General features: G+C 35.8%; 1 protein-coding gene across 4 annotated transcripts in view; it reads right to left on the bottom strand.

Annotated features, from left to right (window-relative positions):
- Positions 1-8,410: 8,410 nt before the first annotated feature.
- The window catches only part of CDK13 (cyclin dependent kinase 13), a 111,526-nt gene continuing 103,663 nt past the window's right edge, over positions 8,411-16,273 (bottom strand). For 2 of the 4 annotated variants that reach the window (XM_036327443.1, XM_036327444.1), the window contains exons 13-14: positions 11,999-12,454; positions 8,411-11,411 (exon numbers count right to left, since the gene is read on the bottom strand). In XM_036327443.1, the coding sequence (XP_036183336.1) occupies positions 10,561-11,411; positions 11,999-12,454 (1,307 nt within the window). In that variant the 3' untranslated portion in view covers positions 8,411-10,560. The remainder of the gene's footprint in view (positions 11,412-11,998; positions 12,455-16,273) is intronic. The other 2 variants (XM_036327445.1, XM_036327446.1) reach the window with 1 other exon arrangement.

Below are 16,273 nucleotides of genomic sequence, written 5' to 3' on the forward strand. Positions count from 1 at the left end.
AATTAAAGGTGATAGAAATGAGAATAGTTCTGTTTAGGGGTAATGATTGGGAAGGAGCAAGATGGCCTGGAATAATAGATACATTCTGTCTTGCTCTGGGTGGTGATTACATGGGTATCCATATTACACTAATATGCTAAGTGTCCAGTTGTTCATTCAACCAATCAAAGCGTAATATGCTAATGATATGCTAAGGCAACTCAACCTCTTGTTATGACATGCACTGACCACCATGGGGCAGACAGTTGACCAGTTGCTATGACATGCACTGACCACCAGGGGCCAGACACTCCAACCAGTAGGTTAGCTTGCTGCTGGGGTCAGGCTGATTGAGACTGAGCAAGATGGGCCAGACACACCCTGGAGCCCTCCCGCTGTCCCTCCCCGGCTTGCAACCTGCTGCATCCCTCCCTGCCCCAATCATGCACCAGTGGGGTCCCTTGGCCTGGCCTGTGCCTTCTCACAATCCAGGACCACTTGGGGGATGTTGGAGAGCTGGTTTTGGCCCAATCCCGCAGGCCAGGCCAAGAGACCCCACTGGTGCACAAACTTGTGCACCAGGCCTCTAGTAAACATATAAAACTCATTAAGTGCACTTAATATTACCTTAATTTATACATGTTATACTTGAATAACTTTTAAAATGAAATTAAAAATGAAACTTAACATGTGAGTCTGATACCCATTCAAGGCTGAAACTTTTGTGTTCAGGTATGGCCTGAAAGAGCCAATCTGAACATGGGATATCCGAAGTGAATGGTTCAGATGCTAGAAGACTTATACCATTTCCTTCTAGCAAATGTAGAATTACCTTATCTCATCCAATGGACACAGAGAAATAAATCATTTCTCTGAATTTGAAAATAAACTGTAGTGTTCTAAAGAAAATGACACTTTAGAGAGTTCTGCACTAATCACTCCTTCAGATGTTTAAGATGGAACTAGAAACAAGATAGTTCAAATATTTTATATTATGTGGAAAGCATCAATGGTGAATATTGTTATTGGTTGATTGAAATCGACACCTTCCAACTCAGAATTTATTTTAATACAAAGACATTTTTTTTAATTAGAATAAGAAATAGTCATCAATGATGAAGTAAAATTTTCCTTTACTACACCCACCCAATCTCTTTCTCCAACAGCAAACATTCATAAAGCAATTACTATACAATATACCAGGCACTTTTAAGTTATCCAATCCTGAAAACTTTAGGTATTGTTTCACTGTTCCATTTCACTAATGTAAAAACTGAGAATCAATATTTCGATAACCTAAGGTCATACAGATTAATAAATAATAAAGCCAGGATTTGGGCTGGCTTGTAAGCCTGCTTTTTAAACCACTAAGGTCAATAATAGCCTACAATCAGTTTGAATTTTCAAAGTCTTTGAAATATTTAAAGCTAAATAGAAAGCCTGTACACACTAAAAATCAACAGAAAACCCCAAAGTACAAATTTAAAAAAGAGAGAAAATGAAAAATATTTAGCAAAAGATTAGAAACAAAGCCAGCAAGGTAGCATTTAAAAAATAAAATTTAAAGGCAAAGTACAGAATAAACTGATAGAGCCCAAGTAATTCAAAATATATATTAAAAAAAAAACTTGGATGGAAAAAAATTAAGTATTTATGATTAGGTGTATGCTGAATACATAAAGCAAAAAGGATTAGACATCTAAGGAAAAAATACATAATAGCAGCATAAGAATTTACTTAACTGTCTCACTTCTTGAGAGATAAGGAAAGTTATAGAGAATCTCACCAGTGTTTAATTAATAATATCAATTTAATAGTTATATGAAAACTGTACAAAGGACATACCCACCCCAGCACCCAGGAAATATTTACAAAAGTTGTTTGCTTAGCAACCTAAAAAGAAATCTTTAATAAATTCTAAAAGAAAACTACACGTAATAGAAATTACAAGTGATTAACAAAAAAAGCTAAACTAAAAATTCTAAATATCCCAACCACCTGAAGTTGAAATACACTATCCTAAATAATTCTTGGATCAAACAAGCAATCAAATTTGCACTGCCAGAAATTTAGAAAACAAATACATTCTTAACCTATAGGATGGAGCCAAATAATCAGAAGAGAATTCATATCATTAAAATGGTTTCTTTTAGAATTGAAGAAAAATAAAGACAGTAAAGGAAAGGAATCAAAATCAATATACTATAATAAATTAGAAATACATGATAATTATTCTCTGGTGGTGAGAAAAGAATATGGAGGTGGAATGGGGCAAATCCTATTTGTCTAGACAAGGAGAAAAGACAAAAAAAGGATATGTAATAGTAGATAACATATATATTTAAAACATTAAGTGTACCCATATGCTAAAAAAACATTTTAAATATAAGGTAGACTATATATGAATTTCCAGAAAAAGGGAAATTACCAAGATTTACTCAAGAGATAAAACAAGAACACATGAGGAAACAGAAAACTTGTGAAAGAATTACATTCAAGAAAAGATTCAGGTGTATTTGGATATAAATAAAATAACATCACTTCAGAAAACTGGTAATTCTCAGAATATATAAACTATTCTAAATCAAATAAAACATGAAATCGTTTTCTAATTTACTCTGGAAAGACATCAAAACCTGTTAATCAAAACCAGACTTCTCTCTTATGAGTGAATAGTAAATACAAAATCCTAAATACAAGTTTAGTCAACAGAATGCAGCAAACAGATGGCTCAATATTAGATTCTACTAATGTAACTGGTATCTATCATCACTAGGTTAAAGGAGAAAATCCATATATTGGTAAATACAGAAACGCATAAAAAAAAAAAAAAAATCTTGCGCCAAAACCGGTTTGGCTCAGTGGATAGAGCATAGGCCTGCGGACTGAAAGGTCCCAGGTTCGATTCCGGTCAAGGGCATGTACCTGGTTGTGGGCACATCCCCAGTGGGGGATGTGCAGGAGGCGGCTGATCGATGTTTCTCTCTCATCGATATTTCTGACTATCTCTCTCCTTTCCTCTCTGTAAAAAATCAATAAAATATATTTAAAAAAAAAAAAATCTTGAAATACTCAAAATTAGATATCCATGCCGTAGCCGGATTGCTCAGTGGATAGAGCGTCAGCCTGCAGAACAAAAGGTCGCAGATTTGATTCCAGTCAAGGGCCGGTACCTTGGTTGGAGCCTGCAACCTGGCTGGTGGGACCCTGGTCAGGGCTTGCGCAGGAGGCAACCAATCGACATCGATGTTTCTCTGTCTTTCCCTCTCTCTTCCATTCTCCCTAAAAAATCAATGGAAAAATAAACTCTGGACAGGATTAACAAAAAGCAAAAATTAGACATTCATAAGATCCAAAACAAAAATTCCCACCCTACCCAGTGTGACTCAGTTGGTTGGGTGTTGTGCCATGCACTGGCAGGTTGCTGGTTTGATTCCAAGTCAGGTCTCATGCCTGGGTTGCGGACTTGATCCCCCAGTAGGAGGCATGCAGGAAGCAGCCAATCAATGTCGCCTTCTCACATAAATGTTTATCTCTCATCCTCTCCCTCTCTAAAAATCCATAAAAAATCTTTTAAAAAAGAAAAAGAATTCCCATTATCATATTCAGTCAACTGAAAGCCATTAAAAATGATAATAGAAAAGCCAAGTATTGTGGCCAATTTAAAAAAAAAACACACAACAGCTTTTCTATATAAGTAGTGACTAGTTTCAAATATTACAATCCTTAATAATAATATGAAGAGTCCATTTTTTTAAAATATATTTTTATTGATTTTTTACAGAGAGGAAGGGAGAGAGATAGTCAGAAACATCGATGAGAGAGAAACATCGATCAGCCACCTCCTGCACATCCCCCACCGCGGATGTGCCCGCAACCCAGGTAATATGCCCTTGACCGGAATCGAACCTGGGACCCTTCAGTCCGCAGGCCGACGCTCTATCCACTGAGCCAAACCGGTTTCGGCTTTTTTTTTTTTTTTTTTTTTAAATAGAAGAGTCCATTTCTAAAAGCAAAACAAATATTTTTTTAAAATATATTTTATTGATTTTTCACAGAGGGGAGAGGGATAGAGAGTTAGAAACATCGATGAGAGAGAAGCATCGATCAGCTGCCTCCTGCACACCCCCAACTGGGGATGTGCCCACAACCAAGGTGCATGCCCTTGACCGGAATCGAACCTGGGACCCTTGAGTCCGTAGGCCGACGTTCTATCCACTGAGCCAAACCGGCCAGGGCAACAAATATTTTTTGAAACTTAAAAAAAATATATCAGAACTATAATAAAGAATATTTCAAACTTTTAATGAGGAACATTCCAAAATAAAACACTATGCTTTCAATGAAAAGACCTGCTCACCATTATAAATTTAAACACGTAATATAGCGTACATTTACAGTTAAAATACTAACACAATACTTAAGTGATCAAAATGTGATTCTGAAAGTCACATCGAAAAATAAATGGGCAGCAATAGAAAACTTTGACAAAGGAACAATTAAGTTCCATCCTACAACAAATATTGTCTGTGTCACAAACTGTTTCTGGAATTGAAGTGATTTAAAAAAGACTACAATGAAAGATGCATAGTTTATAACAGAGTGTAGTACTTGTAACCAGAAGAGAAAGATCGGGGTGGAACGTAACTGAAAGCCCAGAAATAGACCCACGTAAGACAGAGCTGGTATTTTAAAACTAGGGATAGCCAGCGTGGTCGGTGTGGCTCAGCGGGTTGGAGAGTCAGCCCTTATACCAGAAAGTGGTGGGTTCCATTCCCAGTCAGGATACACACGCAGGTTGCAGGTTCGATCCCAGGTTGGGGCAAGAATGGGAAGCAACCAGTTGATGCTTCTTCCTCTCTCAAATCAATAAAAACATACCCCCAAATGAGTATCAAGAATTTCTACCTAGGGATAGAATGAATTGTTTAACAAATGTTGTTGGCCTAATTAGTAACAAAGTATAAATTTGGGTCATTACCTCACATCTAACAAATTCTAGAATGGCTTAGAATTAACAGTAAAAGTAGAATGCTAGAGAAGTAAACTAATATCTGTGTAAAAAATTAATCTTTTTGTTTGTTATAATCCTCACCTGAGGCTATTTTTTCCATTGATTTCCAGGGAGAGTGGAAAGGAGGAAGGACGGGGGGAGAGACAGAGAGAGTCAATGCAGTGACAGACACACATGGACCGGTTGCCTCTCCCAGGAGCCCCTACTAGGCAAATACCACTAGCTTTTCAAGACACTTTAAAAATCTCCCTGCAACCAAGGTATGTGCCCTTGACCGGGAATCAAACCCAGGACCCCTCAGCCTGTGACGCTCCAACCACTGAGCCAAACCAGCCAGGGCAAAGTAATCTTAGAGAAAGCTTTTCTAAGAAGAAACCATAAAGAAAGACAGACTTCACTATACATAATTAAAACATATCCCCAGAATTTTTAAGATTAAAAAGGGCTACCTTCCTTATATAAAGAGCTCTTCAGAGCAAGAGATAAATACCTATTAAGCTTATGAATAGTTCATAAACAAGAGACAACTGGCTAACATGAAATAATAAATTTCACTAAGAAATATAAAATGATGTATTACCTGTTAAACTGGCAAAGACTTAAAAATTTTAAATAGCTAACATAGCTAAATGAAAAGCAGAAGAAGAATGTAAAACTTGAGCACCATTCCTGAGAGCAATTTTAAGCTTAGAAATTTAGAAGCAAAAGTTTAGAAGTATACTCTTTAGGCCAGCAACTCCAAGGAATTTGTGTATGCTTGTATATATGTATTTATGTGGATTTTCATCATATTGTTATTTATAACAATTAGAAATATTTTTATGTTCAGCAATAAGAAGTTGTTAAATTACGGTTTTTCCATAAAAGAATTTAGAACCACTAAAAAGAGTATAGAATTATTGACATAGTATGTTCACAATATATTAAATGAAAAAAAAAACTAATCACAAAATGTAATCCCATTGTTTTTTTAAAAAATAGATTTGCTTTCACATCCATCAAAAGGAAAAATATTAATGGTGGTTATCTCTGGTTGTGTTCCTATGTTTTCACATATGTACTCATATAAAAAAGGAAAAAAGGTTCCAGGTTTTAAAACTTAGTCAATAAAACATGCCAGAGTGGGGATAACAAGTGGTCACCTTTATCAGACAAGATTCCTAAATTTGTTCTGCAGATAAACAAGAAGAAAACAAGGCTAAAAATGGCCTGGAAATTCTTAATGGCAGTTTATTTACAGACTATCAAATACAGATTTTTTTTTAAAACAAATGGCTTAAACACATTAGATTTAACAGTTACAAGACTTTACTAAAAGTTCTTGCCAAAAAAAAAAAAAAAAAAGAAAGCATAACTTTACAACAAATTAACTTGTGGAAAAAATTAAAGGGTAATTCACTACACAGCAGCATTTGGAATGCAAGTAGAACCAGAAAATTCTTTTTTAATGGGACATTTGATATGGTGAAAGGAATAAGACTCACAAAATTTTAGTCTATATAGTTTGAAGGGCAAGGTTTTTCCATTATGATTAAAATTTTGTTTTCCCCTTCTTCAACTGGATCCCTTGATACTTTATTAATTTACAGCTATTATTTTTAATTAAACTAGAAACAGTTTAAGACCTTATCTGGAGGGGCCTCTAGTACCTCACAAACCATTGCTCCCCCTATAAAACAACTTAAAAATCATAAAACCTTGATAAAGTATAAAAGCAATGTTTGCAGACTTGCTGATATCACTCTTCCTCCTACAAATAGAAAATACACTTTAACGATTCAGTCTTACTTTCTAATTGTTGGATATTTAAGAAGCTATTATCTTTTTTTTAAAAAAAAAAGAGGAGCCTCCTTTTTAAAGACTACCCACATATGAAATAGTCCCTAATTAAATTTTCTAAAATTGCTTATTTTCCTATTTTTTCTGGATTGTTGACTTTTTAAAGTCATCTGACTTAAATTAGTTGTTCAGTATTCTAAATTTAATTTTTCTTACTAAAACATTGGTACTTTAATAGTCAATTTTCCTATTGAAAAGTTAAGTATTTTCTGCAGAATTTAAACCTAGCTAGAGGAACAAGCACTGGCAATCCATCTCTCTTAAGTCTCATTTTCTTAGCTGTAAAGTGAAGAGATGGACCAGATAACTTTAAATTACTTGGACATCCTGTTCAGACTTTTAAAATATCAAAACCAATATCCCAGGGAATCAGATCTTTATTCAAAACATGTATTTCAGACTTACTCCAAAAAAATAAGTACATAAAGGACCTATGGTGAAAAGTTATTAAAAATTTGACTAAGCTCATACAAATACTGGTACTTTAACTCTTAGTACCAGTGAGAGTAGTTTGGAAGCATTGAACCCATTTACCTTCCATTTTTCTCAAGAAATCTTGATATTTCCTACAAATTGGCTTACTACAAACTAGCTAGATGCAACTAAAAATTTGTTTTCATTATTGAGTTTCCAGTTGTTCTATTCTTTCCAGAACCTTATTTCTGTATTCAACTATGACTTTAAAATTTTACAAAGACATTCACATTTTCAAGTGGCAAATAGCTTTTCAAGACACTTTAAAAATCTCCCTGTTCACTGTCAGCCTACTGAAAGTATGACTTAATGCCTTCCATGTTTATTGATGTATTCCAAGTAATTAGAACAGTACTTGGCACTTGGTAGGCACTAAATATATATTTACTGATAGAATGAAGTTCTGAATCACAGCTAACACATTATCTTAATTCACATTTGAAAACTGTTTTTATCAATAAACCCCTTAAAATGAGTCTTTTTAAATTACATGGGTGACTATAACTCTCCCACACATAATGAACTAAATAAAGATGGGAAACATAATGAGTTGCATGCAGAAAAACTTGCTGTGTCAGGAAATACACAAAGGCATTTCACATGGGCGACAAACATTTTCTTCTTTTGATAGGTCAATCTATTCTGTTTTCGTTGGAATCCGACTTACCGTGTGGTTGTTTTCCAAAAAACTTAAGCAATATTTTATGTTCCTTAGATTTCTCTCCAGAATACCTAGTGATTACTACAATTATTATAACCTACAGAATTAGCCATTTCCTAACCCTGCTCTTTTTATTATCCAAATTCCTAAAATATTAAATGGTATAAAATTTTTACTACCATATTTCATAGATTTTAAGACAAATTCTTTCCCATTTCTGAATTTGGGGAGAATTTTTAAATTCGCTCATCTTATTTAGAATTGTATGTGGTTTAATTGGCAACATTATTTCTAAGTGTTGCATAAAATACTGGTATGTCTCTCAATCAATGCTGCGTTAGGGCAATATTCAAGTAACAACTTCCCTATCCATCCAGCCGCTCTCGCAACATAAATACATAACTAAAAGATTTAATTAGAAAAACTATCCAAACACAGTTCAATTGTATATAAAATATTTAATTTTTAAAACACAGTCTATTCATGACACATAAATATCTTCAATTTTATGTTAGCTACTATGGTCAGCAGAATTAACAAGTATGACTATTAAGAATAACTTAGATACTGTCACTTATAGGAAAGTCTAAAGCTCTAAGACTCACCATATTAAAATTTCAGATACTTGAATACTGTAGCTATTTTGTAAAATTTCAAAATATTTATTCACTTCCTGCAATGCAGTTTCATTATAAGTTGTTAGTACTTAATATCCAAATAAAAGCAAAATAAGTTTTTCTTTCATTTCTCCCAACAAAAAAATTCCATCAAAAAATAAAATGGTCAACTGACATCATTTTATAGCAGTAAAATGGTAAATTATCCACTTTAAAATATTCTTATTCTCACCAAGCTAGAATGCTTCCCATATACTATATTAAAGGAAGGTTCACAAGTCAGATAGAGGGCACAGGGTTAAAAGACTGACTTTAGAACTGGAGCAATTTCCATTCTATAACAGTTGTTTCAATTTAAGACTCCAAATCAGATTCCAGGAGAGAACAGTGAAAACAAAATGGTAAATTGATACAACTCTCATTTCCAGAGGCTATTTTTTCATTTAATGATGTGGAAACACTGGTTATGTACCTTTGGTTCCTTTCTAAAATTATTGTAATTATCTGTGTGAGTGTGCACAAAAAGTTAGATTTGACACATTACAATTTAAATAAAAATTTCTCCATTCTTTGTTGCTTTTAATAAAATGCTGAATTGAACTACAGTTGCTCTAAGTCTGGCAGAAGTCCTAATAAACCTCACAGGTGAGAGGAGAAGTTTTCTCTCACTTTTTCTTTACTTGCAATAAATTAAATTTAGGCAATGTTTGTAATTAACAAGTGAACAGCGTTAATTTTTCTTAAAATGGCATTTGTGTAACTTAAAATATGGTGTTTGCTACCCCTCCCCCCAATGGTGGTAATAGAATTATGCAAATTCTGTTGTTATGCCTTGCTTCTATGTTACTGCCCGTCAATTACCCATGGCAAATGGAAATGGAAGGACATGGCAGCCTAAAAGAAAACATGCTCTGAAATTCTCATTAAGCTATTGCTTTCAATATATATTTTTTTACTTTCAACATTTAAATGACAAAACTTTTTAGACCTTATCGGAAGTAACAAAGTACTGATCACAGTTCTATTCCCTTTCTTTACTCTCCCTCCCTTTTCAAGAGAAGGTGGTAGTGGAAGATAACACAGCCCAAAGACAGGCAGAAAAGGAGAAAGTGTGATGGGCAGAGAATGGATCTAACAGGAACTGAACAGGCAGCCCTAAACCCCCAAGAGCTCCCTTCCTCTTCAATACAATGTATTGATTCCCTTCAGAAGACAAATTCGTGTAAAGGTTAACTACTTTTCAGACCTTAAGCTTACCTGTTAAGGCACTTACTTACCCTCCCCACCCTACCCATATTTTTCATATAAAACCCACTTTTCATTTGAATGCATTTTGCTAGGTTATGATAATCTGCAAAATAAAATAAAAATAACATTGACCATTTTTTTTTTTATAAAAACTTGCATCAAGAGAAAGGTTGTGTTTTATTTTCTGAAATGAGCACAAAGTACACCTTTCACAATAACACTGAAAGCAGGTGCAAAGACTGACAGTGACCTTTGACTAAAGGTAGCTTTGTAAAAAGAAAAATACCAAATAAATCAGTGCCCTTTCTGATTGTTGTAAAACTGGAGAAGGGAGGGATTGGTTGGTTGTTACATAAAAGTTGGTCCAAACTTACAAAAAAAAAGCACAAATGTGCATAGTTCAGATCTGCAAGAGGGCCATAAAGAACTTTTATGTCCCTAATATTAGCATCCACTTAAAACTGCAAGAATACAAAATAAAACTGTTAACTAGAATTTGTGAAGATGTACAATCAATAGATCTAGTTTTTAGAACAGCATGAATTTAAGCAAAGGTGGGTTTTTTTGTTTTTTTGGTCTTTTTAAACTATTGTATGCAAGACCCTTTCCACATAAAAATAAAGCTGTTGTTGAATTAATATTATTCAAGTCTCTTGGATTGCTGCCTTAAATTGCAGCTAGAAAAGTCTTTCCAGATAAAAATGATGTGCCTGAGGAAAAACTGATACTTAGTATGGTAGCCCTCTGCCTCGACCTCTGCCAGCTGATGTGCTAATGTGTCCCCTGTATCCTTGTGAATATCCAGGTCCTTGGGCAGGAGAAGTCCAGGTCTGTCCATGCATGAGGCTGGGGCCCCCCGGGTTTTCCTGTAAGGTACCACCATAGTTATAGTTGTGCATCTTTGCTGGCAAAGGATGAGTACTCTCTGGCCCTGTGGAAGGGTCACTGCTGTTCGCCAGGACTGCAATGGGGCCATGGCTATATTCAAATCTATGGTCCTTGTCTCCACTAAACAACATGGGACCAGAATTGAGGTAAATGTCTCCATATCCAGCCACTGAACTGGGAAACGACTCGGAAAAGGCAGAAGGCTGAGGTGGACCACCAGAATGAGATGAAGTAGTACTGTAGTTATCCAAAGACTGAATATCTGAGTTGCCAAGGAAGCTACGTCGTTCCAATGGTAGAGCAGAGCCACCTCCTAGACCATCATTACTAATATAAGGAGCAGAAGAGAAAGAAGAGGATCCAAAATTGTCCTTGTAGTCTGAAGTGGGTACATAAGTATCACCTGCCTGGTAATCAATACCACCTTCTCTTTTGGGATCATCCTGGGGTTGATGCTGAGTAAGCAGCTGTAACAGGGCTGCTTTCACTCCGGCATGAGGGTCAGTTAGTGAAGAACTAGTGGTGGGAACATGCTGGTTTTCTGTCCGATAATCCAGATCTTCTTCAGTGACTGGTGGTGGTTCAGGTGGTTCCGGAGGTCGTTGATCAGGAGGCAGAATACGAGGCCGGTCTGGTTCTGGTGTGAGCTCTAACATCCTCATATCTTGGTGCTGAATGAGATCATTTTGCCCTAAGTGAAAAAAGAAAAAAGAAAAAAAAAGAAGAAGAAGAAAAGTAAAAATATACTGTGGAAAACCAAATGTTCAAAATAGTTAATGTTTCCTATGGGTGGTCCTAAAGAGCATTAGAAGTTCCATCTCTGCATAACCGCTCCCCCTCTCCCAAAAAAAAGAAAGAAAAGGGAAACGGTATATAAATCCTAATACTGCCTACTACCATTTAAGTCTATCGTGACCAAAAAATTAAACCATATTTGACTTTTCAAAGGTATCTCATATATACCTGTTTATTGCTTGAAGAACAAAAGCTACTGTATACGCAAAATTTCTGCCTTGGTCAATCATCCTGTTGTAGTTGGAGTAAAAGATTATTTCTTAACCATAGAAATCCATGACGTTCATAAGAAGTTATATCGCACATGGATAATTTGCTAAAGCGTCAACTTTTAGAAGTAAACAGATTAAAAAACCTAAAACCTGAGAATTTTCAGACATCTCCTAGCAATGCCACTCAACAATACACATTATAGATAACCATCAACAGCAAGAAAACAGTGTGAACGCAGCTACATTAGTGGTCTGCTATCTGCACACTCACCCGATACTGGAGTGCTAGGTTCTGGCGGCGGTCTCAGTTGTAACGATGCTGCTTCATGGCCCGATCCATTTTCCCTTTCCTCCAGCAGCACATCTTTCTGCTTTGACTGCTGAGCCTTTATTAACTGAGTCAACAGAACCGCAAACGCACTCTGCACGGCCGCCTGGGCAGCGTCAGTCTCCACTTTAGGCTGGACGCTCTGAGAAGAAGGCTGAATTCCTCCCAATGGTTTTGAAGACTCCTGTTGTGGTGTTGATGGATCTGTCTGTTTTTCACCTGTTGCCAAAATTCCAGCAGGAAGGTTTATTTTATTTAGCTGTTGTTCAGTCTCAGAGTTTACCTTAATGTTCAACACTTGAACAAAATCAGCCATATTAATACTTGTTTTAGATTGTAGTAGGTTTAGTAGAATTGCCAATTCAGTGTGGTTTAACTGCTGTCCAGGGCCTGTTTTTACTAAAGACAAAATTTGTATTAATTAGAATTGCTGTAATTCATGGCTGCCCCACCCACAAAATGGCTCTGTATGACCACATGAAAATGTATATTTGTAGGACAGTTTAAGAAACACTGTAAAAAGGGAATCTCAGTTTAATTTAATTTCATATTCATTTAAGATGTAACTATATAAATTTTTAAAAAAAGAAATGTGGTCCATTTTGAATAAATTATCTTTAGGAGTAAATATTTCAAAAGGAAAATCAGAACTATCACTAGAACCCTATACTATAAAGGTAACTAGGAAATGTCACCTGTGAATGTGAATGGATGATGATGATGACGACAACGACAGCTAGTGTCAGGTACTTTCTAAGCATTTTATATTCTCTATTACTTACAACAATATAAGGCATACTCTATTATTGGCCCCATTTTTAAATGAAGAAGAAACTGACATCCAGAGAGATTAAATAACTTGTCTAAGGTCATAAACTCTGTGACAGAGTTGAGATTTGAACCTGGCATTCTGATTCCAGAATCTGCACTCTTTTAACTACTCACTGTACTGCTTATCTAAAATAATGCTTATTATCTAAGAACCTAACCTTGTATTTGTTTTTTTAAGTTTATGTTTTATTTTTATTTATTGAATTTATTGGGGTGACATTGATTATATAGGTTTCAGGTATACAATTCTATAATATGTCATTTGTATATTATATTGTATGTTTACCACCCAAGTCAAATCTTCCATCTTGGATTTGTGCTTAATTCAAACTTTTGTCATAGGCTCTTTGATAAAGTATACTTTATTTAAATTACTTTTTTCTAATTTTAAGTTATTCTGGGTAAATAACTCATCACCAGCAAAACAGATTCAGTGGTTTTTCATTTTCCAATTTCCAGTTTAGACTTGTGATGGTTTATACAGGTTCTTGTGAAAGCTTATCTGGATCATATACAGGGGTGGGCAAAAGTAGGTTACTAATAATAAATAATCCAAAAACAAATAAATAATAATATAAGAATAAACTATCATACCCCCACAACTATAAACCTACTTTTCCCCACCCCTATATAACAACAAAGCTCAAATGCATATAATCTATATATATAAAAGCCTAAGCAACCTTTACATGGGATGACCAAAATGACAGGTCGCAATGATGCGCACTGACAACCAGAAGGCAGGAGCTACCCCCTGGTGGTCAGTGCGCTCCTACGGTGGGAGCGCCACTCAGCCAGAAGCCGGGCTCACGGCTGGCAAGCATAGCGGCGGTGGCAGGAGCCTCTCCCACCTCTGCAGCAGCACTAAGGAGCGAGCAGCAAGTGGTTAGCAGTACCAAGCGCTGAGCCTGGCTCGGGCTCCTACCCAGCTGCCTGCCACTTCGCGCACTGCTACATCCCTTGGGGGATGTCGGACTGCCAGTTTCGGCCCAATCCAGGCAGTCCGACATCCCCTGAGGAGTCCCAGATTGCGAGAGGGCACAGTCCAGGCCGAGGGACCCTACCCAGGGCATGAATTTCATACACTGGGCCTCTAGTACAACATAATACTACATACACTGATAAGCAATTTCCATAACCACATCATAGAAGAAACACTCCAAAAAGATTAAAAACTGATGATGAATGCTGTCTTTTTCTATTCTCTCTTTATAGATTTTGAGATATTTTTATTATATAACTACAGGTCCAATGCACAAAATCCGTGCCAGGGACTTGGCTTTGCAGCCTCAGCCGCTTGCCTCAGCCCTCGCAGCCCTAGCTTCATCCGGAAGGTCATTGGAAGGATGTCCGGAAGTTCATTCGGCTATCCGGTCTAATTAGCATATTATGTTTTTATTATTATTACAGATATCAGTTTTAGATTAAATCAAACTTTTATAAGTTATTCTTGTGACCAGCATTAATAAGGAACAAAGTTTGATTACTACATCCCAAAGGCCATTTTTCCTCATTTTCCCTTTCATTTCTCTATTAACAGAGGCAGTCTCTGTATGAGTTCAGAAGTACTCTTTATGGTGTCTCCTCTACAGAAGTGGCATTTCCCTATTTCAAGACACTTACTGATTAATGAAGAAAATTAAGCAAAGAGGATACATTCCTATTTTAAAAAAATCAGAATTCTCACTTAATAGTGAATTTTAAAAAAAGGAAAACAAAATAATAAAATTAAACTGTCCACCATTAATAGGGTTATTAAATATGTAGATAACAAAAAATGTGTACAGCAGACATGTTTTCCAGAGCTATGTATAAAATATTTTAATGTATAAGGGAAATTCACTTTTCAAGAAATTCTGAATACTTCTCTACAAGAAATAAAAATTGCTGCTGGTTTTTAAAGTAACATGTATCAATACTTTAATGTTGTCTGACCAAGATCAAGTATGAGCTTGCAGATTACGTGGGAAAGCATTAATGGTAATCTTACTCAAGCTTTCTCAGCTAGTCTAATCTATATTTATACTCAACCACCAAAAGTCAAATCTGATTCACAGATCTGTTATCAATTAACTAACCAACCAATATTTATTCATCTCTTAATATGTACTAGGCTACTTTTTCATGTTTGATAAACTACCACCTCTGCATACACACATACACACATATATACTAGTACATACAGGCATACCTTGGAAATAGAGTGGGTTTGGTGCCACACAAATAAAGCAAATATTGCAATAAAGCAAGTCAACACACATTTTTTGGTTTCTCAGTGCATATAAAAACTATGTTTATTCTATATTGAAGTCTATTAAGTGTACATTTCTAAAAATATTATATGCATACTTAATAAAAAAATACTTTATTACTAAAAAATGCTAACCATCATCTGAGCCTTCAGCTGGTCAATAACCTTTTTGCTGGTGGAGGGTCTTGCCTCAATGTTGATGGCTGCTGACTGACGAAGTATGGTGGTGGCTGAAGGTTAGGGTGACAGTTTCTTTGCAGCACACAATGCTATTTGATAACACTTTACCAAAGTAGAACTTTTTTCAAAATTGGAGTCAAACCTCTCAAACACTGAAGTTGCTTTATCATCTAAGTTGATGTGGTATTCTAAATCCTTTATCATTTCACCAATCGTCACAGGAGTTGATTCCATCTCAGGAAACCACTTTCTTTTCTCTCTCATAAGAAACAACTCCCATCTGTTAGAAATTTTATCAGATTGGTTGCAGCAATTCAGTCACATCTTCAGGCTTCACTTCTGCTTCCAGTTCTCTTGCTCTTTCCACCACATCTTACTTCCTCCTCTGAAGTCTTGAACACTCAGTCATCCATTGGGTTTGGAATCATCTTCCAAATGCCTGTTAATGTTATTTAGAAATCTTCCCATGCATCATGAATGTTTTTCATGGCATACAGAATGATGAATACTTTCTAGGTTTTTACTTTGCCCAATCCATCAGAGGAATCACTATCCATGGCAGCTATACCCTTACAAAATGTATTTCCTAAATAGTAAGACTTTAAATTGGAAATTACTCCTTGATCCATAGCTGTAGAATGGGTGTTATGTTAACAGGCATGAAAACAACATTAATCTCGCTGTACATCTCCATCAGAGATCTTGAGTGACCATGTGCATTGTCAATGAGTAGTGATATTCTGAAATGAATCTTTTTTTTTTCTTTTGCTGAGCATTATGCCTCAACAGTGGGCTTACAATATTAGTGAACTATGCTGTAAACAGCTGTCCTGTCATCCAGGCGTTGTTGTCCCACTTATAAAGCACAGGCAGAGTAGATTTACCATAATTCTTAAGGACACGAAAATTTTCAGAATGGTACATGAGCATTGGCTTCAACTTAAAATCACCAGCTG

This window comes from Myotis myotis, unplaced genomic scaffold (genome assembly GCF_014108235.1).
Source record: "Myotis myotis isolate mMyoMyo1 unplaced genomic scaffold, mMyoMyo1.p scaffold_m19_p_11, whole genome shotgun sequence".
NCBI lineage: Eukaryota > Metazoa > Chordata > Mammalia > Chiroptera > Vespertilionidae > Myotis > Myotis myotis.